Here is a 26,282-nt window from a genome sequence, read left to right as displayed (position 1 = left end):
CCTGAATGTTCGTTGAAAGGACTGATGCTGAAGGTGAAACTCCAATACTTTGGCCACCTGATGTGGAGAACTGACTCATTTGAAAAGACCCTGATGCTGGGAAAGATTGAAGGCAGGAGGAGAAGGGGAAGACAGAGGATGAGATGGTTGGGTGGCATCACCGACTTAATGGACATGAGTTTGAGTAAGTTCTGGGAGTTTATGATGGACAGGGAGGCTTGGAGTGCTGCAGTCCATGGGGTCGCCGAGAGTCGGACATGACTGAGCGACTGAGCTGAACTGAAATGAACAAATTAGCCAGCTCAAAAAATGATAAAGGGAGAATTTGGGCAGAGGGAGTAGCTTGAACAAGAGCCATCAGGTAGGAAGAAGCCCGGTGGATTTGGAAAGCTGCTTTGTGTGTGCAAATGGGGGACAGGGACCAACAAATAATAATGACCAAAAAGGCAAAGACCAGGCCATGTGAAGACCTCATACTCCAGGAAGAATTGTTTGAATTTGATCTCGTGTAGCACTAAGGACCTTGCAAACAATCATGTATGTTAACATTTTTATTTTATCAAGTTAGCCTGCTGAGCCCCACTGCACTGCACGAGCTAGAAGAGTAGATGGAACCCAAATGCCTCCTTTCTTGAAGCAAGAAAGTCCTCCCATAGAATCCCCCAGAAAGGTCTGAGTCTTGAGTGCCAGTTGGTAAGATCATTCTTCCCTTCTTCAGTAAAGAGGAGTAACAAACAGTAGTAGAAGTAGAGTCTAGAAATGACCTTTATTTTTTATTGTGAATTAGATGCTTTATTTAGTCTTACGTCTTCTTTGTTTTTCATCTTATTTTTTTAATTGATTGATTTGCACAGAACAGAGGAGTGGGGTCAAGGACAGAGGCAAGAATCAAAATGCATTTTAAGAGCTCAGGAGTTCCCAGGCAGCATGTAATGTACCTGGACACTTTCTTCTCTAAACCATCCTCTGTCTCTTATGTACATAAAATCATGAATAAAATACATTCATCACTTGGACGACTAAGTAAAAAATATAATCATTGGATCTGTTTATCTGACTATTGCTGGAAAAACAGGAGAGTTTTGACATAATATTTTTTACCTGTAACATGGTTCTCCACTTTGTATGTGTAAAGACCATAGTAAATGGGTTTTACCTCAAGAGAAATTGAGTTGTTCAAATTGGAAGAAAAACATTCTTCACAGGAGCAAGTTTTATTTAGACTACTCAATTCCTAAGATAATGAGTCACCGTGTTTTGTTAACATTTGCTTGAGAGCCTTGTACTTGATAATACACTGCCGTGCCATCTGTTTACATATGTTTGAAAGTTTGAAAGCATGGCTAAGATCATAAATGTAAAGATCATCCTCATTTCTCTTCATAAACATTTTGAATTTCTGCTTATTAAAAAGCTAGCCTGTCAAAATAGCTGTAAATCAAAAACTGCATATCAAAGATCTAGGAAAAGAGCAGATTATGAAAAATTTATTTCAGCATGTATAGCATGAAATTATGATTATTATACATGGCCTCATACAAATTTATCTTTTAAAAAGCCAAGATGTTAAAACTTACTGGCTTTACAAAAAAAAAACCAATAAATGCCTATTTTTTAACCCAAAAGTCTAATCCAGTATCTACTTCTCTTGAGTAGTCTGTTTGCAATTTTTAAATTAACATGTTTATTTTTCCAGTTTTGTTATAATTGATGATATAACATTGGATAAGTTTAAGGTGCATAGCATGAAGATTTGGTATAAGTATATGTTATGAAGTGATCACCACAATAACTTCAGATAACATCCATTACCTCACAATTAGTTTTTATTTTCTTGTGATGAGAACTTGTAAGAACTACTTTCTTACTTTCAAATATACAAATGCTTCTATGTCTAAACCGGTATCATCCATGCTACAAATAGACTCCCTGAGGACAGGGGGAGAGACTGAGTTCCAGGCGAATAGTCAAAGGGCTGTTGCTTCACTCCCTGTGACTAGAACTGGGATGTTGGCTATGGGAAGGAGCAGAGTGGACAGGTGTGTATGAGAGTCTTTCAGGGTAAATGTCAGAGACAGATGATAGGGAAAAGGACAGGAGTCAATGATGTTGGGGCTTGAGCACCTGCCCTTGCCAATCACTGAGAGAGAAGATGGAAGGGGCAACAGGTGGAGGTGGGATGGGGTGATGATGAGCTCAGTTCGGAACATAGTAAGTTTGTGAAGCTGCTGGATCATCCAAGTGGAGATGAAAGTAATTTGGCAGTATGTGTCAACTGTCATAAAAATGTTTCCACTTCTAGGCATCTCTTTTAAGATAGTAATGTTAAAGAATGTGCACAGAGATCATCTTTACAGTATTATTTATAACATCAAAACATTAGAAGAAACTTATGTGGCCAACTCTGAAATAATTATGAATAAACCATGTGCACTTAAAAATTATATTCCTATAAAAAAAGTAATTACAAAGACTATAAAATATGGAAAATGCTTATGAGGAAAATGCTTATGATGCATTAAATGAAAAAGTGTGATACAAAATTATATTTTAGAGATGATTGCAATTAGGTTAAAATATATGCACTTGAAAAGTATTCTGCAAGGTACATTGGAAAATGAAAATCATGATCTTGGTAATAGAAATTAATTGTTTTTATATCCCAAGTTTTATGTAATGTTTTTATATTGCTTTTATAATTTGAGGGAAAAAAAATAAAACACTTCAGAGCACCCAAAACTTATGCCTATTTATGTTATCTTGAAGTGAATTAATTTAAAATCTTACTTATTATAAATGCAAATCAATGTTATGTAAAAGCAAGATGACTTTTAACAATTTTTGAAATATTTAATTTCTGTATTTACAAATATATTTCACAGTTATCAAGGAAAAATATGGTCTTTGCAAGGCAGTTAATAAGGGGATAGAAATTGGCTTTATATGAAGCTTAAAAGTAACAAGTTGTTCTAAATGGAATATATTTCTCTCTTAAAATTTTTATTGCAGAGTAGTTGATTTACAATGTTGTATTAGTTTCAAGTATGCAGCAAAGTGAATCAGTTATACATATATGTATATCTGCTCTTTTTCAGATTCTTGTTCTACATAGGTCATTACAGAGTATTAAGTAGAATGTCCTGTTCTATGCAGTAGATTCTTATTTGTTATCTATTTTTTATGTAGTAATGTGTATATGTCAATTCCAATCTCCCAGTTTATGCCTTCTCCCACCCTCCACCCTTTACCTTCCCACCAGTAACTATGAGTTTGTTTTCTACATCTGTAACTTTTTTTCTGTTTTATTAGTAAGTTTATCTGTACTATTTTTTAGAGTCTGTTATAAGTGATACCATATGATGTTCGTCTTTCTCTGTCTGACTTCACTCAAGTTTGAGAATCTCTAGGGCCACCCATGCTGCAGCAGATATTATTTTGTTCTTTTTTATGAAGGAGCAATATTCCTGTAAATGGAATGTATTTCTACTCACTAATCATGTGAATTCTTTACCAGTGGTTTCTTACATCTACTTTTTCTGAACTTTTTCTGAAATTTTTAACTTAACATAAAGCGCAACCAGCTGAATCTGTGTAATTGTGCTCTGGGACACAGCTGTTAATTAAGGGTGTGGCTTCATAGTAACATAACTTTGAATTTTTGTGCCATGCTTTTATTTCACTTCATTAAAAAACAGCTTTATTGAGATATATTTTACATATTATACAATTCACCTATTTAAAGTATATATAACTCAGTGTATTTTAGTTTATTAACAAAGTACAATTATTACCACAGTCAATTTTAGAGCATTTTTATCCTTCTAACACTCCCTTCTCACACCCGTTAGCAGTCACCACCACTACAACCCCTGACTCTAGGCAACCGCAATTTACTTACTTGCTGTCTATGAATTTGCCTATTCTGGACATTTCATATCAATGGAATCATACAATATGTGGTCCTTTGGGACCAAAGTCTTTCACTTAGCATATTGTTTTCAAGGGTCATCCATGTTGTAGTATGTACAGTACTTCATTGCTGTTTATGGCTGAGTAATATTATATGGATATTTTACTTTTTATCCATTTGATGGTTGATGAGTACTTGAATTTTTTCTACTTATTGACTATTATGAAGAATGTTGCTATGAACTTTTCTGTACAAGGTTTTTGATAGATGTATTTAAATTTCTCTTAGGGTATGTACTTAGGAATGAAATGGCTACATCATATAGTAACTCTGTATTTAATCTTTTGAGGAACTGCCAGGGTGTTTTCCAAAGTGGTTGCACCATTTTACATTCCCACCAGTAGAGTAGAAGAGCTCTAATTTCTCTACAGCCTGGGCAGCACTTCCTGTTGTCTGTATTTTTCATTATAGCCATTCTAATGGATGTGAAGTGGTATCTCATTGTGGTTTTGATGTCTGTTTTGCTGATGATAATGATGTTGAACATTGTTTCATGCACTTATTGGACATTTGTATATCTTCTTTGGAGACATATATATTCAGATCCTTTGTCATTTTAAAATTATTTGTCATTTTGTTATGGAGTTGTTAGAGTCTTCTATATGTTATAGGTGTAAGTCCTTTATTAGATGTATGATTTGTAATTATTTTCTTTCATTCTGTGGGTTGCCTTTTCACTTTTTTGATGATGCCCTTTGAAGCACAAAGTTTTAAATTTTGATAAAATACAGTTTATTTTTTTCCTGTGGTTGCTGGAACTTTCTGTGTCATAACTAAGAAACTACTGTCTAATCCAAGGCCATTAAAATTTGTTCCTGCTTTCTTCTCAGAGTTTAATTGTTTTGGCCCTTACATTAAGCTTTTGATTTTTTTTTTGAGTCAGTTTTTTATATGGTGTGAGGTAGGGGTCCAGTTTATTGCTTTTGCATGTCGATATCCAACTGTTCTAAAGTACCATTGTAAAGGCTGTTCTTTCCCTCGTTGAATTGTCTTGGCACACATGACAAAATCAATTTGCTAAAGATTTTATTTTTGGACTCTGAATTCTAGTCCATTGATTTACGTGCCAAGCCTTATGATAGTACCACATTCTCCTTATTCCTATTGCTTTGCAGTAAGTTTTGAAATTGGTAATTGTGGGTCTTCCAACTGTGTTTTTCTTTTTTCAAGAATTTTGTGTGGGTCACTTGAATTTTCATATGAATTTTAGGATCAGTTTGTCAATTTCTGTAAAAAAGATGGCAGGAATTTTGATGGGTTTATTCCATTTATAAATAATTATGGCACTGTCATTAAGAAAAGAAATAATATTTATTTAGAATAATTTTCTGGTTTTCCCTTTTCTTTTGAAAAGACCTTTGAAATTCCTAGCTGCTCAAGCTGCTCCAAGATTAAACACTATTATCTCTGTCTTCTCTTTTATTATGAAACTCTTATTAGTCAATTGAGTTCCCCTAGTTGCCAAGATACATATCAAGAAAATAAATTTTGTTTGCCTAATTTGTGTTTACCAAACAGTAGTTTTTCGTCTTACATTAGCTTCTTAGATAAAGATTTAGAGACCTTGTATGAGGAACCTAACAGTCGGGGGTCTGTGCAGTAGAAAAGCCTGAAACTGTTCGAAAGAATAGATCTGCCTGCAGTTCCACACCTCAGGATGTAGTCTCACAATCTTATTAAAATGAAATTAGATGAAGAATTATTACTGATAATTATCTTAGTGATAATATTATTTAAACAATTTAAGAATATTTTGAATGGAGTCTATCAAACCTAATCAAATATGATACAGGGTGAAAAAATTTTTAGCAAGTAACAGAGTCAAGAGAGTGTCTGTACACCAAAGCACCCAGTCAATATTGGTTGAATAAAGGAAAGAATGAAAAGAAGCCCCTACATGAATCACTGCTTTTAAAGCCCAGGCCCCTACCTTAGGGATGATTCTAGATAATCCCTCAATTCAAAAGGATAAATCCTGCTTTCAGGGTAGATTTATTTCAGTGTTTCCAATTTTCTTAAAGGATAACCTGAGAGTTTCACATTTTTGCAGCGTTTATGTCATGGTTGGTGCCGACGTCCCATTTTCTTCTTGTTTACGAGAAGTTGAAAATCCACAGAATCAATTGAGATGCAGTCAAGAAATGGAGCCTGTAATAACATGTGACAAAAAATTCCGTACTCAATTTTACATTGACTGGTGCAAAATCTCATTGGTGAGTTTCTATTTTGTTTTTGCAACTGTAACTAGAAGTGATGTGGCCGAAGATAGCATTTGACTGAAACCTGAACTGCTTTTAGGAACATATCCCGGGTTTCCTTTGTTAACTGCAGTTGACTTCCCTTGACTTTTAAGGGTTTGGTGAGACCGTTGACAGTGCATGCATTTAAGAAATTGTATCTCCACTTTTGTACTCAGTCTACTGTTGATTACTTGTTGGGGCTGGATTAGCTTGGCAGGTGGTCTGAACGATCCCCCGGACATCCAGGTGGCTACCAAGTCAAGTTTTGGAGTCAGTGTAACATGGACAGGAAGCCTCAAATATGCTGCCTTGTCCCACTTTGGAAGGCAAGACTAGAGTGAAATGATAAATCTGAAAATAAAGCAAAATTGTGCTATGATTCGGTGTCCTGGAAACTCATTGTCGGGAAAGATCAAGGAATAAAAGGAAAAGAAGAGGAAAGTTAGAATCTTACCCAGAGCCCCTTAAATATTAATTTTTTTTTCCGAATCATTTTTTTTTTCTGAATCATTTTTTATTTAGCATGCTCAAAGACTTAGGAACATATGAGTAAGATTTCATATGTATGTCAGATACATATGATATTGTACATATAATTTCTGTTATATTTTTGATCCTCCTTTCTGGAAGTTAGTTTACTTCTCTAGTGACCATTAGATTTAACTTCAGTCCACTCTTAATGATTGGTGGTGAGTTAGGTCTAAGTTTAAAGTTGACATTTGAACAAAGTTATTGACACATAAACACAACTGTCACTTGATGTCTTAGAAAACCAGCTGCAGGCGCCTTTCCCAGACGCAGGACGGGAGAACACCCTGCTCACACTGAAGCACTTAGCACCCGTGGCCCTATGCCCCAGACTCCTCTTTCCAGGTCACATGTGCCTTAGGAAAATAATGCTCTTTCTTTCTCGGTTTTCTCAAATTCAGTAGAAGTATTCAGATGCTGTGTGGTTTATGTGTTCTGTTCGATGAATGTTGAATTTACAAAGCTCAATATTTTGGCCATGTGCTAATCATAGAAGGGCACAACAGATGGAGTGGCTACAGTCGTACCTTAAATAGATGCCTCTCACCAGAGCAGTAGACAGACAGCCCTGGTGATGCCGTTTTACCTGTGCTTGCGCTGTACACTATTCATGTTTAGGAAAATTATCTAATTTCTAAAGGTTTAAAAATGACATGCTTTGAAGACTGCATTTTCTGTGGCGAGACTGCATAAAAAGAAAGGTTGGGAATTTTTGTTTTTTCCTTTTGCATGTATGTATGTCTAGGTTACATCTTACCACAGAAGATTTCAGGATGCTTACATAAGAGTCAGATAATAAGCATAATAGAGCGAATATAAAAGAACTGGAAAATCAGGACCTGCACTTTACCAAAACATAAAGCCTAAGGTCAAGTTTGATAATAAGCCTCCTAATGTCCCTGGTAAAATGAGGAAGTTAATTTGTTATTTAGTTCTCATTCTTAAAGGAGGCAGAGCATCAATTCCTTGGCAGAAGATAAAGTTTTTATTAGCACTGTATCGTTAGCAAAATTCTTCAAGTGGTGTTTAAGGGCGAGAATACTGAAAAATGCTGCAGATAATTCTCCCAACATTTTTTAGGGCAGGGAACAAATGTAGTAACAAATTTCCCATGGCTATTTTATTGTGTCCTTCAGTAAAACCCTTAGCATAATTAAATGCAGCTCAGTGAAAGCAATTCAATTAATGTAGAGGTAAATTAGTATAGTACAAATGTTGTACATTTTTTGAGCCTGGGATAGAATTTAATGAAGCGATAGCATTGAATGTTCCTTAAACTATTTTTAAGGAAAATAGTTTATTTTTCCTAAAAATGACTTCTCTCTGCTGGATGACAGAGGATCAAAGTTGTAGGCATTTAGAAACCGTCTCTCTCCCTCTTTTTTTTCTCTTTTACTAACCTTAGAAACCATACCTGCATGCCGGTTATCAGTCAGTTGATGGTTTGTTGACGTCTGCACTAGAGATTTGTCACTAGGAAACAAGAAGTATGCATAGTCATGTGGAGGATTTTTGCTTTGGGGGAAGTAAAGTGAAAAAGGACAGTCGTACATGTGTACACATTTTTTGTGTACGTATATATGTATGTATATATGTTGTCAGAAGGACCTAGAAAGACCAATATCAACTTTTAACTTGTTACTTTCATTCATTACTTTTTCCTAGTTCCCATAAATAATTGCAAGTTCAAGGTGATAAAGTAATTAGGAAAGGTTGCTTTTTAGAAATTAGTCTGTCTAGATCTTAAGCTGTCATAATATTTGCAACTATTAATTTCATGTATAATTATCTTCTTTTGTATCAGGTTGATAAAACAAAGCAAGTGTCCACCTATCAGGAAGTGATTCGTGGAGAAGGGATTTTGCCTGATGGTGGAGAGTACAAACCCCCTTCTGATTCTTTGAAAAGCAGAGACTATTACACGGATTTCCTAATTACACTGGCTGTGCCCTCGGCAGTAGCATTGGTCCTTTTTCTAATACTTGCTTATATCATGTGCTGCCGACGGGAAGGAGTGTGAGTACTTTAAAACACTAATAAAAAATTATAGAACTTCTAAGATAATATATAAGATTCCATTAAAACCCAAGTTTCATTTAGTTCATAAAACACCTTATGAATGAAATTATGTTCAAGTCAAACTACAGTACTTTATTCCTTTCAAATGAATTAAAATAGTTTTGAGTCTAGTAAACTAGAGGTTATAATTATTATATTCAAAAATGATTAAGGCTAAATGTAAACTCATACTGCCAAAACAGTCCCAAGGATAATTGAGGCTAGGTATTTTGGTTATACAAGCCGTCCTGTGTAAGCAGAGACTGCGGAACCTATTGTCATGGTAATTGTACTTTAAATAAATTGTCTCAGCCTCAGTTTGATCAGAAATGATAGTCGGGTTTCTTCTTGCAATTTTTCTGGATGTCAGTCAGGGCAGTACAACCTAAATGTTTAAAAGTACATATGTAGATATATATAAATCTAGGAGTAAATTAATGAAAATAAAATGATAATTTGAGTCTTTACTCATGAATATGAGTCTTTACTTCATGAATAGTTAGTGCTTTCAGGACATCTGTGTCAATTAAAATAATCTCCCGAGATTATCTGGAAGTCAGGGTGACAAAGCAAATGATAAAATATTAATAAAGCAGCAAGTAACAAATTCTTCCATTTTTTCATGTAGCCTGATTTCATTATGTCATAGAATTTATTTCCAAGAGCTTGATGCTTAATCTCCATTTTTTCCCATTTTTTTCTGTGTTTCTCATCAGTATTCCATTTCTGTATGTGTACTCATCCAAGTAATGTCATAAACCTGGTGGCAAATGGTGCCTGGTTGCACTTAATAGTAACAATGTCAGCATTTCCACCTCATGCGAGATCCATGAGCATATAGTCTTAATGTTCCAAATTTCAATGCTATTATTTAATTCATAAATTTTGTTTTGTTTCTAGGGAAAAGAGAAACATGCAAACACCAGAGTAAGTGTCTTCTTTCCTGTTATTTTCTTTGTCATTTCTTTTTCACGCCTCAGTTGCTCATCACGCGCCATACATCTGTGTCATGCTTTTTTTTCATTCATCATCTTTCATAGTTAATTTCATAAATGTGAAAGCTGCTTTCTAAACAGAAATTTAGGAGGGGTAGAGAATAAAAAGGGTGTGAAAACTAAGATGATATAGGTAAAAATTAAACCTGAACTATTTCAGATTCAGAATATTAACTTGCCATTTATATGATGTGATTTCCCAATCTGCATTTCTATAAACCAGAGAACAGATGAAAAGACCTTTCATACACGTATTCCTGAATCTACAGTAATAACCTACCATAAAATGAAACTTATGTGAGTATGTATAAATGCCCCATCAGAAGCAACAGTATAAAAGCTATGGTAGTTTTGTCTTAATCATAGAGATTAAATAGAAGAGTAGTTTGCTACCTAGGGCTGTAATATTAACACAGTGCTTTATAGCTTAGTTTAACGAGAAATAACGTTTATTTAAAAGTTACTTTCTAATTCTCAGTTTTGTTATGTTAAAAGTATGTGAAACTTATCTTTTCCTGAAATAACTTGTAGAATGCCCAAAGTGCAATAATGTTGTCTTATTTAAAAATATATATGTATTTTGTAACTTTTTCAAACTGATAATCTGTGGAGCTAATGTGTGATTTTAAATCTGTGTTGTTTTATTTCTTTTTGACCTAGCATCCAACTGGCCCATCATAGTGCTATTCAGAAATCTACCAAAGAACTCCGTGACATGTCTAAGAACAGAGAGATAGCGTGGCCCCTGTCCACGCTTCCTGTGTTTCACCCTGTGACTGGGGAAATCGTACCCCCTCTACACACAGACAATTATGAGAGCACCGATATGCCGCTGATGCAGACGCAGCAGTAAGTGTCGCTTGGAACCGTCATTGTTAATGCGTGAATGTATCTGCTTAATGTCTTTCAAGACAGAGCTCTTCATTACGGTTGCATTTGTTTATTTGTTTATGACTGGAGGAGAAAAGTACCCAAAGAACACTGATAGTGTCGATCCTAACCCCACGGCAAATACGTAAAATTACTTTGAGGAAATATTTTTTTTTCCTTCACTAATCTAAACAAGATGACGTTCACCTTAACGTTAGCACAATGAATGAACTCACATATGCTTGCTCAAAGATGAGTTAATTGTGAAAAGAGAGGCATTTCCTAAAGCATAGCAAATTGATTATTTTTTAAAGCTATGATTAGAATTATTTGGTTCTGTTAACCTGTTTTTTAATGTTATTACCAGAGAGCTATTTAATCTAAATTTTTTGCCTCAGAGTTTTTAAGGTTTTACTTATTTATTTATTTTTAATGATTTGCTTCTATATCAAAATGAGTAGTTCCAATTTTGGCTGTAAAGACACTTTATTAGTACAGACCTTCTCTGTTGTGCTAGAAGGACTGTGGTCAGAAAGCTTGGAGGAGGCCTTTGTAAGGGGGGAAGTGTAGAGAAAATTAGTTGAGGAGATTGCCCAGTTGTTCTTGAGAACCCGTAATATATCTAGAAGCTCCGTTTTAGTGTAAAGAAATTGTAGGTGAAAGTGTCATTTATTTCGAAGAACAGGACTCTTACTTTTTTAAACATATGTTAAAATGGGTTAAATTCAGTTTCCCTAAGAAAGTCACAGTTTGCTTTTGAGAGTCTTCTCTTTTTCAATTGACTTTTGTAGATAGAATGAATATATCTATCCCTCCCACCCCCAGCACACAGACATACATACATACAGAGATACTCACACATAAATGTTAGGATGTGATATAAAAGTAACCTCTTACTCATTAGAGATTTATTTAGACAGCATATTGGGTACATTTTTACTTTGCAAATGCTTGTTTTACAGCCATGTAAATGAGATGTGGTAATTTGAAGATTAAATAGTAATTAAAATAGTGAGTAATATAGACAGACTATAAATTTGTCCAAAAAACTTTGACAATCTAAAAGTATTATGAAAGTATGCCTAGCTAGCTCAGTCAGCAGAGCATGAAACTCTTAAAAGCATTATGAATATTTTCCTAAAGTCCTCTAGCAGTATGCCCTTATTGTTGAATAGGCCAAGGTATATATTTGTGTGTACGTGTGTGTGTGTGGGTGGGTGTAAGTAACTGATTCAATCTTTTAGCAGTAGGGAAAATGGCATATATTTAAAAGTTCGAGTTTTGGAAACCATATTCTATTAAGGATATAAATGTTAAAGTTTCACAAAATCAAGTTGTACTGAATGGAACTGATGGATTTTTATGTCCTCGAATGGTTAGTGGGGTCACTGTGAAACCTCTTTGCCAGGATTATTAGGAACCACTGAGGAAAATTAGGAAATTCAAGGATGTTGGATATTACAGTACTCAAGAATATTGTAATAGTTCACAATTTTGCAATCTCTCCTGTCTTTCTTAGATGAAAATTATGAACAGCTTTATCATTCATTTGCAAACTGAAAAGAATTGAAGAATTCTTTAAAGTTTCTATTTCTCACATCCTTTCCCTAAGAATGCTAGTAAAATGTCAATACCTGTTCTTCAAAGGTTGATGATATATATCTTCAAAAAAGAAACAGTCAAGTAAATTTAAGAAACAGAACTTTTTGTTTTTTGGTTTAAACTGGGGGAGTCCTCAGAGTCTTGAGCATGTTGATATGCCCTGTGAATCCATGGGAAAAGGTCAGAAGAGGTAGCTATCTAAAGAAAGAAGTTTGGGAATCTTCTACTGACAAAATAACAAATGCTGTCAAATTTTAGAAGAGGAGAATATTCATTATAATGAATAAGGGAAATGGAGTATGATTTTACAAAAAGTCAGTAAAACTTTAAGGGAGGATAAAAGGCTGGGTCATTTGTTAGGTGTGCTTTGTAACTATATATGTTGAGAATAAGGATAACTCCTTAAGCTTTATTTTGATTCTCTGTGATTAGGATTTGGCAATGTTGCTACTAATATCCAAGCAAAATAAAATTTCCTATCTAGTTTATAACTAAATGTATATTCCTGGTCCTTCCATAACCCCATCAAGACTGTCATTATGTTGATCAGATCTCTCTGCAAATGCGATAGATTATTTTATTGAACTTACAACAATTTGACCATACATGTATTTTTAAGTCCAGAAAACCTTTATATTATTCAGATTTCTGCTAATGGAAAAAGTCCATTAACTAGCACTTCTATATAAATAGGGTACATAGATAATTGATGATGTTCACAATGATTATTCTGAGGCATTGTAAGATCATCAAGTGCGTCTGACTCATCAGAGGAAAATTAAATTACATTCGATGTAGTTTCAGTGTTGAGTGTATATTATCTTTCTTTTATTCTTGGAAATGGATAATATGTGCATGGTCTCTATGGTAACTCTCTATAAGCCAGAATATGTGATTAACCTCATTTTCCAACCATGCCAGAAAATAGGGAATTTATTGTATCAGATTCATCACAATTGTCCTTTACGCGAATTCAGCCTTTGCTCCTAACCTGTTTTTGAAGGTTTGTTTCAGCTCAGGTACACACATATATAAATATTGTGGTCATTTGGATCAAACTCAATTCTCAGTGTTAAAATGAGATATTATATTTGATGAGGCATTACAGAACTTGATAACCAGGTATATCCTTGGATAGAGCTGCCTGGTATTTATTAAACTCCTTCTAAAAGGGCGTGAGTTTCATCTTCACAGAGGCATGCTAACTTCACTGAATTTATTGTTCATAATGTGGATAGCTACATCATTTTGTATTTATCCTTCCGATTTGACATCAGAAATATTTAGGCATAAGATAGGGTTGCAAGTTTATCTTGACTTCTAAGCAAGGCTTAAAAGTTGAGCTTAAAGCTCAACATTCAGAAAACTAAGATCATGGCATCCAGTCCCATCACTTCATGGCAGATAGATGGGGAAACAGTGGAAATAGTGGCTGACTTTATTTTTCTGGGCTCCAAAATCACTGCAGATGGAGATTGCAGCCATGAAATTAAAAGACGCTTACTCCTTGGAAGGAAAGTTATGACCAACCTAGATAGCATATTAAAAAGCAGAGACATTATTTTGCCAATAAAGGTCCGTCTAGTCAAGGCTATGTTTTTCCAGTGGTCATGTATGGATGTGAGTGTTGGACTATAAAGAAAGCTGAGCACCGAAGAATTGATGCTTTTGAACTGTGGTGTTGGAGAAGACTCTTGAGAGTCCCTTGGACTGCAAAATCCAACCAGTCCATCCTAAAGGAGATCAGTCCTGGGTGTTCATTGGAAGAACTGATATTGAAGCTGAAACTCCAATACTTTGGCCACCTGATGTGAAGAGCTGACTCATTGGGAAAGACCCTGATGCTGGGAAAGATTGAGGGCAGGAGGAGAAGGGGACGATAGAGGATGAGATGGTTGAATGGCATCATCGGCTTGATGGACATGGGTTTGGGTGGACTCTGGCAGTTGGTGATGGACAGGGAGGCCTGGCGTGCTGCGGTTCATGGGGTCACAAAGAGTCGGACACGACTGAGCGACTGAACTGAACTGAAGCAAGGCTCAAGAACATCCAAAGCTTTTCTTCAGAGCTGCATAGAAACCTGTTTGGGTCTTTTAAACAAGTCAATCTGATGTATAGCAAACCTTGTAACAGTGCAGTCTAGGGAACGCTGTGTAATGGGAGGCTGCCACAGTTATTTATCAATTACACAACCTTCTTTTTGGTAGAATGCTTCATATGACTCCAGACTGGCCCCTTAAATTAGATAGTAAAATATGTTTAATCATTTGCAGATAATAAAATTGAGATATGGATAAGAGACTTTAAATTAGGTCAAAACCAGGATGAGATTATTTACCAGTCTTGATATCAAGTCAGCGATAGATACTGTGATCATTGACCTCTAGGATTTCTGATTCAGGCTACAGGCAAGGTGACTGAACAGATAGTAGAAAGGGTAACTGGAGCAGGTCCGGAGACAGGGCACTTGCTAGATAGGAAGTTATTTTCTGTTCATTCTCCTTTTCAGATTAGAGAGACAGCACAGGCAGGTTTAAAATTATTACATGTATAGAAATATAAAGCACATTTATTTGCTGTTTGCTAATGTGTTTATTGTTTGTGTGTGTGCTTAGCTGTGTCTGACTCTCTTGCAACCCCATGGGCTGTAGCCCACCATACTTCTCTGTTCATGGAATTTTCCAGACAAGAAATACTGGAGTGGTTTGCCATTTCCTTCTCCAGGGGATCTTCCCGACCCAGGGATCAAACCCACATCTTTTGTGTCTCCTGCATTGGCAGGCAGACTCTTCACCACGTGCACCACCTAGGAAGCCCCAATGTCTTTATTGTTCAATAAACTTTAATTCTGGAATGATTTAAAAGGTACAGAAAAGTTGCAAAGATAATACAGAGTTCACAGAGATACCCCACCAAAGTTCTCCCATTGTTAACATCTTATTGCCCCATAATACATTGGTCACAACTAAGAAACCAACATCGCGTGTGTGCTATGTTGCTTCAGTCATGTCCACCTCTTTGCACATCTTTATAGCCCGCCAGGCTCCTCTGTCCATAGAATTCTCCAGGCAAGAATACTGGAGTGGGTTGTCATGCCCTCCTCCAGGGGGTCTTCCTGACCCAGGGATTGAACCTGCATCTCCTATGTATCCTCCATCAGCAGTCAGATTCTTTACCACCACCACCAACTGGGAAGCCCAAGAAACCAACATTTCTGTTTTACTGTTAACCAGACTTCAGACTGTTTCTGCCCACCACCCCCCAGCCCCCCCCCCCCCCGCCCCCCCAGATTTCACTAGTTTTTCCCTCAATGAGCTTTTTCTTCTCCAAGATTCTGTCTAGGACACAATAATCGGCATATCTCTTTAGTCTCTTCTGCTCTAGGCAGTGTCTTAGACCTTCCTGGTTTCTCATGACCGTGACAGTCTTGAGGCACACTAGCCAGGTCTTCTGTAAGATGTCCCCCATCCTGAAGTACAGTCAGACTCCTTACATCTGTGCTTAATTGCTTATCTTTGTAGCTTAGTGAGTATGTGACCGTAGCAGTTCCCTGACTTATTACAATTTATTGCTAGAAAGCACACTCTCAAGTAATTCTTAAAAGTCAATTTGCTTTTGTGACTTCCCTGGTGGTCCATGGTTAAGACTCCCCCTTCCAGTGCAAGGGGTGCAGGTTTGATCCCTGGTTGGGAAGCTAAGATCCCACATACCTCTTGGCCAAACAACCAAAGCATAGAACAGAAGCAATGTTGTGGCAAATTCAATAAAGACTTTAAAAATTGTCCACATCAAAAAAAAAAAAAAAAATCTTAAAAAAATAGTAAATCCTCTTTGCCCAAAGAATCATTGCTGTGATTCGATGTTAGGTTTCTCACCAAAGATGTAGTATCAAAAATATAATATAGTTTTAACTGATGTGTGAAGAAGCTGCCTGCCAATGCAGGAGATGTAAGAGACGCAGATTGGATCCCTGGGTCAGGAAGAGCCCCTGGAGGAGGGCGTGGCAACCCACTCCAGTATTCTCGCCTGGAGAATCCCACGGACAGAGGAGCCTGGCAGGCTACATACAGTACATAGGGTTGCTAAGAGTCAGACACGACTGACATGACTTAGCACACATGATGTATCTCCAAGATAAGCTTTTATATTATTTTAAATTATGAGCTCCCCTGGTGACTCAGATGATAAAGGATCTGCCTGAAATTCAGGAGACCCACTTTCGATCCCTAGGTCAGGAAGATCCCCTGGAGAAGGGCATGGCAACCCACCCCAGTATTCTTGCCTGGGAAACCCCATGGACAGAAGAGCCTGGCAGGCTACAGTCCATGGGGATCACAAAGAGTCAGACATGACTGAGCGACCAACACACAATAATTTAAATTAAGAAAGTCAAATTCCAAGGCATAGAATTTTAGGCCCTAAAAGGACTATTGAGAGATAATCTAGCCTGGTTATTCCCAAACCAAGTTTCAGGCCACACTCCCCTGTGAGGCTTTAACGATACAGATCCCAGGGTCCTGCCTCTAGGGTGTATTATGGTGGAGCCAGAAAAATAAAATTGGGAATCCCAGCTTTTAAATATTTAAAGAGCTTCCGTTTTAGGATTCAGGTTTTCTGGTATTTCTGCTAGGGGTGGTGGGAGGGGGAACAGTTTCTCTTTATTCCCCTTGAGGGGTCTGTGCAAAAGAAAATGGGACAGTCTAGAGTGCTGGGCTTCGTGAGTTTATTATGCCCATCAGCCTCTGTACTTTCACACTCCCTTAAATTGCTGAAGGGGATGGTGTGGAGAAGTGAGAGGTGAGTGATGACTAGAAAATGATGTCTTAATGGGACAGAGAAATGGTAAACCTTGAAAGGATAAAAACCACCCAGGAAATTGCACTCACTTCTCAATTTTATGGAAAGCATTGACTGGAGGCTCCCCAGTATTCAAATTTCTAAAAAATGATTTATTCTTAAATTTAATGTATTGTGTGGTCTTTTTTGGGGTAGATCTGCCTCCTCATTATCCTTTTCTAATACCAACATCAACATCAATTGATTTTTCCTGCATGGGAGGCGTCTTCAATGAGGAGTTTATGTAAGGAATGATAAGGGAAGGTACCCAAACATTTTCCAGGAAGGTTTTACTTGGCTGTACCAAAATTTTCCTTATTCATTATGCTAAACATAACACTTAATCCAGGGTGATTGGGTCTCCCTCAAAACAGGAAGTAGATTCTGTTTAATCTTTTACAAATTAACAGTATAAAAGTAGAATTAAGTCTTCTAATTATAGATATTTATTAACTAATCATTTTGCTTTTACCTAAAGTATTTTTCCATTTGTCTTCCCTTGGGTAATAGTGAGAACCAACTTCATTGTAAAATTCCATAAATAAAAAATTAGGTTTCAATAAAAGTTATTATCAGTTGAAGAGACTTTCTGGAGATGAAGATAATAATTCTTTGTTGACAAGAAGTGTCAAGCAGCCAAGGATATGTCAGAGTCATTGACTTTTTAAAAAATTCAGCAAGGATACACTAAAAGCGATAAGTATATCTCTCTGATGGATTTTGGTTCTAGTGATTTGGACTCCATTTTAAAGTTGTGTTAGACTTGTATAAAAGCTTTATAAAAGTAGGAGGGGGAAAAACCTAAAATAAACTAATATCTCCTTTCTTCTTTATATTGCATGTATATTCTACATTGATTTTAACTAAAATTAGATCTTGAAATTTAAAATTGTGGTGATGTTTCCAATTTCTTTGTGTCCATCCGTCCTTCTTTGAGCCAAATAATGACTTGATTCCTTAGTAAAAGTAGTCATAGGACCCAAATCAGCATTTCTGTAGAAAAGAATTTGTAGAAAATTTAAGGTTTGGTAATACCAGTTTTTGTTGATAATTGAGACATCCCCAAAAGATGTTACTATTTCGTGTTGTTGAATGAATCCATACTAATTCACAAGAGGAGTGTTTTGTGTTCCCTGTAACTAAACTAATGTCACTTGTTTTCAACTCTGGCACAGATTCTGTAGCTTTTATAGAAATCACTTAACCTTTCTTTGCTCTGGGTCTTCAAGCAAGTGGGAATATAATGAGTTGATAATCATCAGCCTTACTCATAGGATAACTCTACGGGGTATCCAAGAACATCAAATTACCTTAAAATGGTTATACAAATAATAAATGATTGTGTACTCCCCCCAACTCACTTATTTGTTAATTTGCAAGTTATTACCTTTGCTATCTTAAAGGATAGAGTTTGTGCAATAGCTAATTTACATAATTTTCTATTTAAATGCCTGTAATTAATGATAGTAAATATAGACAATAATTAATGCTAATAATTCAGAGAATTACAGTTTTTGTAAATCTTTTCTCTACAGAATTCAGTTTACCCATAATAATCTTTCTGTTAGTCCTTTAAGAACTTCATTATTCTAAATAGTCTTATGACTTTATAAAGGTCCTTTCTTTGAAGGATTATAGGACTTCTCTTTGAAGTCAGACCCCACTCTCCTGTCTAATTGCCTTTAGCAACCTGCTTTCACCAAAGATGAAAACATTTCCATTTTCTTACTGCATTCTCTGCTCAGCTATAGCAAAGTCAGTAGTGGGCATTTTTTCAGTATGCCCGAAGCAGCACCCTTATGAGGCACCTCCCTTCAGCCTTTAAATAAAATATGTACTTCAAATATGCCCATCATAGGTACATTCACACTCAGAGGCTCACCTGTAGCCACAAGTTTGGACAACCTCAAAATCAGTTATGTGCATACACCTTGGAGACAGAGGGTGTTTACCCTCCACACGTTTTTTGTTGAGCACCTTTTTTGTACACACTCTGCTTATATATATGCAACTCATGTAAGTTTCCGTTGGAGTTGCAAGGAGCATATGGACATCGTTAACCAATTGGGACCCACTCTGCAGATACTTTCAAATCTCTAAACCAATGTAGCACACACAATTGCTCGTACTTCTCTGAATTTTTTGCTTATTTGTGTGTGGCACTTTGTCAACTAACCAGTTCTCTTCAAACCTAACCAAGCCCATTGCTATTTAGAAAGTTGTAGCAGAAGAGGGGGGGAGAAAATGATGGCTAGAGAAGAAATTACAGGGCATAGGTTGACTCTGATCTATGGTTTGAAAACTGTTCCACAGAAGGGTAAGGGGGCTGGCCAATGAGTGGGGTAGGAGTTGGGGGCAGCTACTTCATTCACAGCTTGAATTTGAGTTTGGTTATTTTTATCTAGGGTTTTTGAGAGACTTTTTTTGTCCTATATGGTGTCTCTGTTTTGTCAAAATGTATTGATGAAATCCATTAATAGGCTAAATAGAGCTAGAGATGATAGGAAATGAGAAAGTGTGTGTGTGTGTGGTATATTGTATTTGTTTCTAATGTAGAATAGACCCAAAGTTAGTTGTACCTGAGATGTTAAAACAGAACTCTTGTTTCCCCTTGAAGGGGCAAACATCCCCTTCCCCAATACCAATGAAATTGCATTTTTGACTTTGGTAGTAAAGATGTTTGTTTTTCCCTCTTTAAATCTATAACTTAATGTCCTTTCCGTAATTTGTAAATTCATCTTTTTACTTTTGTGATCAAAAGCACTATAAATACCTTGTGTGAAGTACTGAAAGAATAAACAAAGGAAAATACTCCGAGACCTCACAAGGATAAATAGGGCTGATAGGTAATAGCAAAAAAAAGAATGTGAGTATTGAGATGAATTATAAAGTAGCTTCTTCAAACTGAATTAAATTTGATTTTATTTCCTTAACCATATCTTTTAAATAGAACTGAAATTAAAAAAAAAAAAATCACTTGAAGTCATTAACATTCCTATGGATTAGCTTAAGAGTTTAAACAGTGTTTAACTAGCATGTACTGTTTTCCAGTTTAGGTCCTTGTATTTGGAGCATAATATTTGCCTGGCTGAAATGATTCAGATCAGTGGTTTTCAAACTCTGTTTCTTGGAGATTTCTTTAAAATGCCTTAGGGGCCAGCATGAGATGCAAAGAAAACAAAGGAGGCGGCATTCCTGGCTTCCTTGTTTCAACCCAGGCAACCTCACATTTATCTCTTTTGTACATCAAGAGTTCTGCTTAGGATTTCAATTAAAAGGAATTCCATTCCTGAAGAGAAACAAAAAAACCTTGAAAATCCCTGGCTTAGATCAAGCCCTACTCTGTTGCAAGATTGACTCCTAGAATTTCTTCTACACAGAATCTAAATTGTACATTGTTGTAAACTAGTTTTCATATCAAAATATGAAAATGAGTGGGTGAATGTGTGTCAGTGAACATGTACATTATGTGAATCTTTTTAAGTATCCTCATCTTTGTATGTGTTCATTCAAATGTTGTATGCTTACTGCTAGCTTTATACAAAATAGGAACGTTCTCATTGTAAGGCACTTTGGGGCAATTAAATATTAAGTGAGGAGAAATACAATGACAGTCAGCATGTGTATGCTTTCATGAATGGTAACCTAATTGGGGAAGGAATTCTTGGAGAGGAAAGAGGCATAGAAGAGGTGGTACTTGAGATGTTACTTTATAAATTAAAAGTAATAAGTTAAATATTTTAATTAACATTCCTTGTGGGACACTTTAAATTATGGGAGTAACAAAAGGCCACTCTAACAAATTTTGGGTTGAGTTTGCAAGGATAAATGCGGGCTAGTTGGCAGCAAGAGATAATAGAGGCTATGGCGGTGGTGGTTCCATTTCAAGCGGTGCAAGGAGGGCTCCATATAGGAACTAGATATATTGGGTTAGACTTCTATACCACACTAAGGAACTTGAAACTTAGTTCACAGGTAGGTGTAAGCAAATGATGATATGTGTTCATTTGAATGACATAGTCAGATTGGTACCTTGGAAGATCGTCTGACTGCAATGTGCACATAAGGAAGCAAGAATGCGAATGAGGAAACAATTCAGACCAGTTGCAAAGATCCAAATGAGAAATGGTGATGGCTTCCACCAAGGCAGCAGTAGAGATGGAGAAGATGTGAACAGATTCGCAGGAGACCAAGGGGACTCATGAAGGGTTCCCAAGTGTTTGGGTGTGGGGACTGAATGACAGTCAGTGAGGACTTCTGTACTTTTGACTTGTCCAGTTGGTGGATAGCCAGTGTCATTTCCTGGGAGTTGGATGGAGGAGCACGGATTTGGCACAGTGATGGAAGATGGTGATACATGTTGTTCTGTGAGTGTGTACATGTGATCTAGACCTGGATCTGAAAGTGTACAGGCTATAGGCACACGGCCAGGAGCCCCTGCATTCACATGTTTATCTACCACTTCCTAGCTATGTAGCCTTGGACATCTAAGCCTATTTCCTCATCTGTAAGTTGGGAAAAATAATACTGATACCTACCTCCTTGTGTTCTTGTGAGATAGAGTTTAATAGGTAGTAGAAGCTCCTTGAATCTTATCAAATATTGTTATTACTCATCTTCCTCAGACCTCAGTTTCCTCATCCATAAACTTGTGAGGGTTGGGGGACCATGTTTGTGCTGGATTAGATGATTTCTGGGGTCCTTTCTAGCTGTAAAGTTTTTCATTCTAATGTGTCTGCTCTCTGTTTACATGTGTGTGAATAAAAATAGTTTTACTAAAAAATGTTAATCATTTCTAGGAACTTGCCACATCAGACTCAAATTCCCCAACAGCAGACCACAGGTGAGTACTAAAAGTAGTAAGTTGATGTTTATTAATGAAGGTAATAGATTAAAAGATTGTTTTAGTAGTAGATAATTTATGAAGCTTTAGCTTTACCAAGTAAGACAAAACAGTTGTGTCATTCTTTAATCAAAGTTAGAACCTCAGAATAATAGCTTAGATTATTGCATAGATTGGCATCAGAGTGATAAACATAGAGTAATTGATCTTAAAGCAAAAGCATCCATGGAGGTCCTGTCTAATTAAGGAAGACTGAATAAAATCCCCTTCCTTCAGCGAAGCTCCCTATTCTTCCCCTTGGTATGAAAGATTCTTAGCTTGGATGCTTCCAGGATTTGTCTCAGTAAGTGAGCAGCTTGAAACTGACTCTTACAAAAGAAAACCATTGTGACTAATCACTGAGGCTTCAGGGGGATAAAGGAGAAATGGTTGGCCTGGTTTTAATGCAGCTTTAAAAAGCTGTTATAACATGACCAATAACAAGATGGCGGACAATTCTCCCTGGACTATTCTGTTTCCCTAAGACTTGCTTTCTTTAAGTTTATTTCTTTCAAGTGTCCCTAAAAATTTTCCACAACCAATTATTTCATTCATCTCTGTACCAAGTAGATAACTTATTCATGATTGTCTTCTAATTAGTGGTTGGTTCCTAGTTCTAATTGCCAAGCAACCAGTAATGCCTTTGTAGCTCTTTTGGAAAAGCAAGAGAAGTTTTAAAACTGTAAGTTGGATGTGGAATTCTGAGTATGAATAGTGGTATTGTGGTGGGGAAGCTATTAAGTAAGTCTCATTAAAACTTTAGGCACATATAGAAAATCTGCATATTTTCATTCAAAAAATTATCTTCTCTATTAATGCTTTCGGGAATTTAAGGAGATTTTCGTTTGACAACTTTTCAAAGATTTGAGGCAAGTATAATGAAGTTGTTCATCAGATGTTAAGCATGAGATAACGTTTATACGAATTTTCCCCACAATTTTGATTGCTTTGTTTTAATTAAATGTTAACATGTTTCAACAAGACTGTTCAATATATTGATGCAGTGTTTCTACCATGTGAGCATTCAGGTGATTGATGAAGGAACAAACTGCTATAAATGTGTGTTGTCTAAAGAGCAAAGAAATAAATGACTCCTTACTACCACTAATTTCATGACTTTTTTTTTTCAAGAGATAAAATTTTAAAAGGGTATTTCTACAGTGGAAATGCTAGAACTTCTTCCTCATTAACCTCAGGCTTCGATCTCTCCTAAGATGTCTTTCCTCTATTTCTTAATTGTTTCAGACAAGGAATGAAGGAAGACCATATCTACAAAAATAGTAGATAATTCTTTTGAATATATAAAAAAAAAATCTCAATTTTATTTCTCTCCCCTTCCATTGGGGGAAATAAGGAAACCTAAGTATATGATGTTAGAGAGATTTATTTAATAGTCATATAAAATGACAACCCACTCCAGTACTCTTGCCTAGAAAATCCCATGGATGGAGGAGCCTAGTTCAGGCTACTGTCCATGGGGTTGCAAAGAGTCGGACACGACTGAGCAACTTCACTTCTTCATAAACTTTTAGCAAGTAGACTTGTTAGCTTGCTACATTTTAGTAATAGGCACCATTTCCAAATAAAAAGACAGAGTATGCCTGAGCAAGCGTTATAAGAGCCAATGAGTTTCCCTAGGGGGATTTTAGGTTGTTCAGCCTAATTTTCTAAGTTACTTTTCTAAAACATGTTTTGGGAAACAAGCATTTTGCTTGAGTCAGGAAAGCTTTCATCTCCTTTTTAGTTAACACTACAGCCTATTACCTTCTTGTTTTCTTATATTTTTCTGTAATTTGGGGTATATTATTGCACCATCTCTTCTTGGTTATTTTCGACTTGTTCTCGTTTTCAGTGAGTCCCCAAAGTACCTAAATGCTAAAGGGAGAGAAACCACCCTAGCATCTTTTATAATTATGATAGATTGTTGTGTTTCTTCCTCTAATAAATATAACACCAAATAGACTTGTGACTCCTGGAGAGAAGAGCTCAATGGGCACGTTACACTCCTTATTCCCTTTCTATTCATTTGAATGAGAAAATAGTTTGTTTCTCAGTTTTATTCCATTCTGTGTGCACATGCATAGATTCAGTGCTATGGATTTTTCAATATTTTCATGGGCACAACAACTTTTCTGTCCCTCCATCCTGGTTATCTTAGTATCACAAGGAGGCAACAGCATTTGTGCAGGGTTTACATAATTTGCTTTTTGCAAGTACCTCAAAGCCTTGTGTTGGTATCACAGTTTTCTTTATGAAGGTAATTTAAGTACAGAGTTTGTCGCTTGGATATCAAAGTATTTTATTTGAGCTTCCTTTATGGAATTTGCCAATGGAGAGTGTATTTTTAAGTTTGTTTTCTTTAGTTAGTTGTTTTCTCTTAAAAGATCATCAGAACTTTAAGAAATGAACTAACTGCTGGGGTTGTAATCCTGAACTTAAGCACTAGCTCAGATAATAGAGCAATTAAGAGCAGACAGTAGTACTGCCATTTAGATCAGGCCCAAGCCAGCAGTTCCAATGTCCCTTCAGGTTCTCTCACTTTCTCTGTCCTTCCTACCCACATGATTTTTTCTAAAGAGCCGTAACGATGCAGTCAAGCATCCCACAGTCAAAACTCATTCTTTTTGTTTAATATGGGAGGGATTTTCAGATCATACCTTTTGAGAAATATAAAACATTATAACTTTGACCCAAGAGTGAAAGTCGCTCAGTCGTGTCCGACTCTCTGCGACCCCAGGGACTATATAGTCCATGGAATTCTCTAGGCCAGAATACTGGAGTGGGTAGCCTTTTCCTTCTCCAGGAAGGAGAGGACTAATTTAGATTTTCCTGTTTTTTTTTTTTTTTTTGTTGTTGTTGTTGAAAACCAAATGCAAAGAAATAATGCAATATAATTATGTTAAGAAGATAGAAAATTACGCCTTGCCATAATTTGTTTTGCTCAAAGTCTAAAAGTTGTCCATGTCTAACTCACACTCATATTCATTCTTACACATTGCAGGTAAATGGTATTCCTGAAGAAAGAAAACTAACCGAAGCAATGAATTTGTAATCAGACAATATAGCATTTTTGCTTTGCGTGCATGAGTGCTCAGTCACTCAGTTGTGTCCAACTCTTTGGGACCCCATGGACTGTAGTCCACCAGGCTCCTCTGTCCATAGGATTTTCCAGGCAAGAATACTAGAGTGGGTTGCCATGCCCTCCTCCAGGGAATCTTCCCGACCCAGGAATTGAACCCACATCTCCTGCATTGCAAGTAGATTCTTTACTACGTAAGCCACCTGGGAAGTCTTAATATAGCACTTTTATTTTTTTTCTCTCTTCCAATAATGCATGAGCTTTTCTGACATATGGTATGCATGTTGACAGTATTAAGTATATACCAAATAATATACAGTATAACGTTCATTTTACTAATTTTTTTTGTACTTAAGGCATTTTTGACAATTTGTAAAACATTGATGACTTTATATTTGTTACAATAAAAAGTGACCTTTAAAATAAATATTATTAATGAAGCCTGATGTCTGGCAAGATTTACTTCAGAAACTATTTGATTGTCGCCTGTACAGTGGGAATCTTTCATTGCTAGGGACAGGTTCACCTATTTATTCTTTATTTAATGAGGTTTTTATTAAGCACTTCTTGTAATATATAAATGTATGCTTCTGTGTTCCAAGTGAGTAACACGTTTACTTAAATACCTTTGTGGCCTGTAAAGCTTGTTCTTTTATAAACTACTTCTTGGAGTGTTTTAGAGTAAATGTGGTTCTTTCGATCTGACAGCTCAGATCTACAGTTCATGAAGGGCTGCCCATTCTGCATACTTGCCCTGACTCTATAATCACATATTTGGTTTTAGAAGCATGCCAGGAGTTGTTACTCAAAAAGAGAATAGTTACCTGCTGCTGGTGACATGAATTAGCTCCAAAACCCCAGGATCTCCTGTGGGAACACTACTTTCAAGGCTTAGCAGAGTGTCTTTATAACATATTGGCCTGCTTCATGCATCATGGACACTATTAGACCAGTGTGTCCATCAGACAAGCTCATAGGCTGTCTGGGAAACCTTGTGGTCTAGACCATCTGGAAAATCTCTTAATCTGCTCTGGGCAGATTTCTGTGTTACCTATTAATTAATTGCTCAGAGATACACAAATGCTATGTAAATCTGATTCCAGAATCCAAAAAGATTCCATCAGTGTTGTGTGCAATGACTTGTCTTCCACTTAGAGGGGCATACTCTATCTTGTCCTTGACATTGAAACTTCTCCCAACCACACCTTCCTGGGAGTTAACA

At 36.4% G+C, this 26,282-nt stretch overlaps 1 protein-coding gene across 1 annotated transcript in view; it reads left to right on the top strand.

Moving 5' to 3' along the window:
* SGCE (sarcoglycan epsilon) overlaps positions 1-25,500 on the top strand; it is a 71,163-nt gene extending 45,663 nt beyond the window's left edge. Inside the window, exons 6-11 of the mRNA XM_061164922.1 lie at positions 6,021-6,183; positions 8,543-8,754; positions 9,697-9,723; positions 10,452-10,640; positions 21,899-21,942; positions 24,983-25,500. Of these exons, the coding sequence (XP_061020905.1) occupies positions 6,021-6,183; positions 8,543-8,754; positions 9,697-9,723; positions 10,452-10,640; positions 21,899-21,942; positions 24,983-24,999 (652 nt within the window). The 3' untranslated portion in view covers positions 25,000-25,500. The remainder of the gene's footprint in view (positions 1-6,020; positions 6,184-8,542; positions 8,755-9,696; positions 9,724-10,451; positions 10,641-21,898; positions 21,943-24,982) is intronic.
* Positions 25,501-26,282: the final 782 nt, after the last annotated feature.

This window comes from Dama dama, chromosome 18 (genome assembly GCF_033118175.1).
Source record: "Dama dama isolate Ldn47 chromosome 18, ASM3311817v1, whole genome shotgun sequence".
NCBI lineage: Eukaryota > Metazoa > Chordata > Mammalia > Artiodactyla > Cervidae > Dama > Dama dama.
This window is presented reverse-complemented; position numbering and strand designations above follow the sequence as displayed.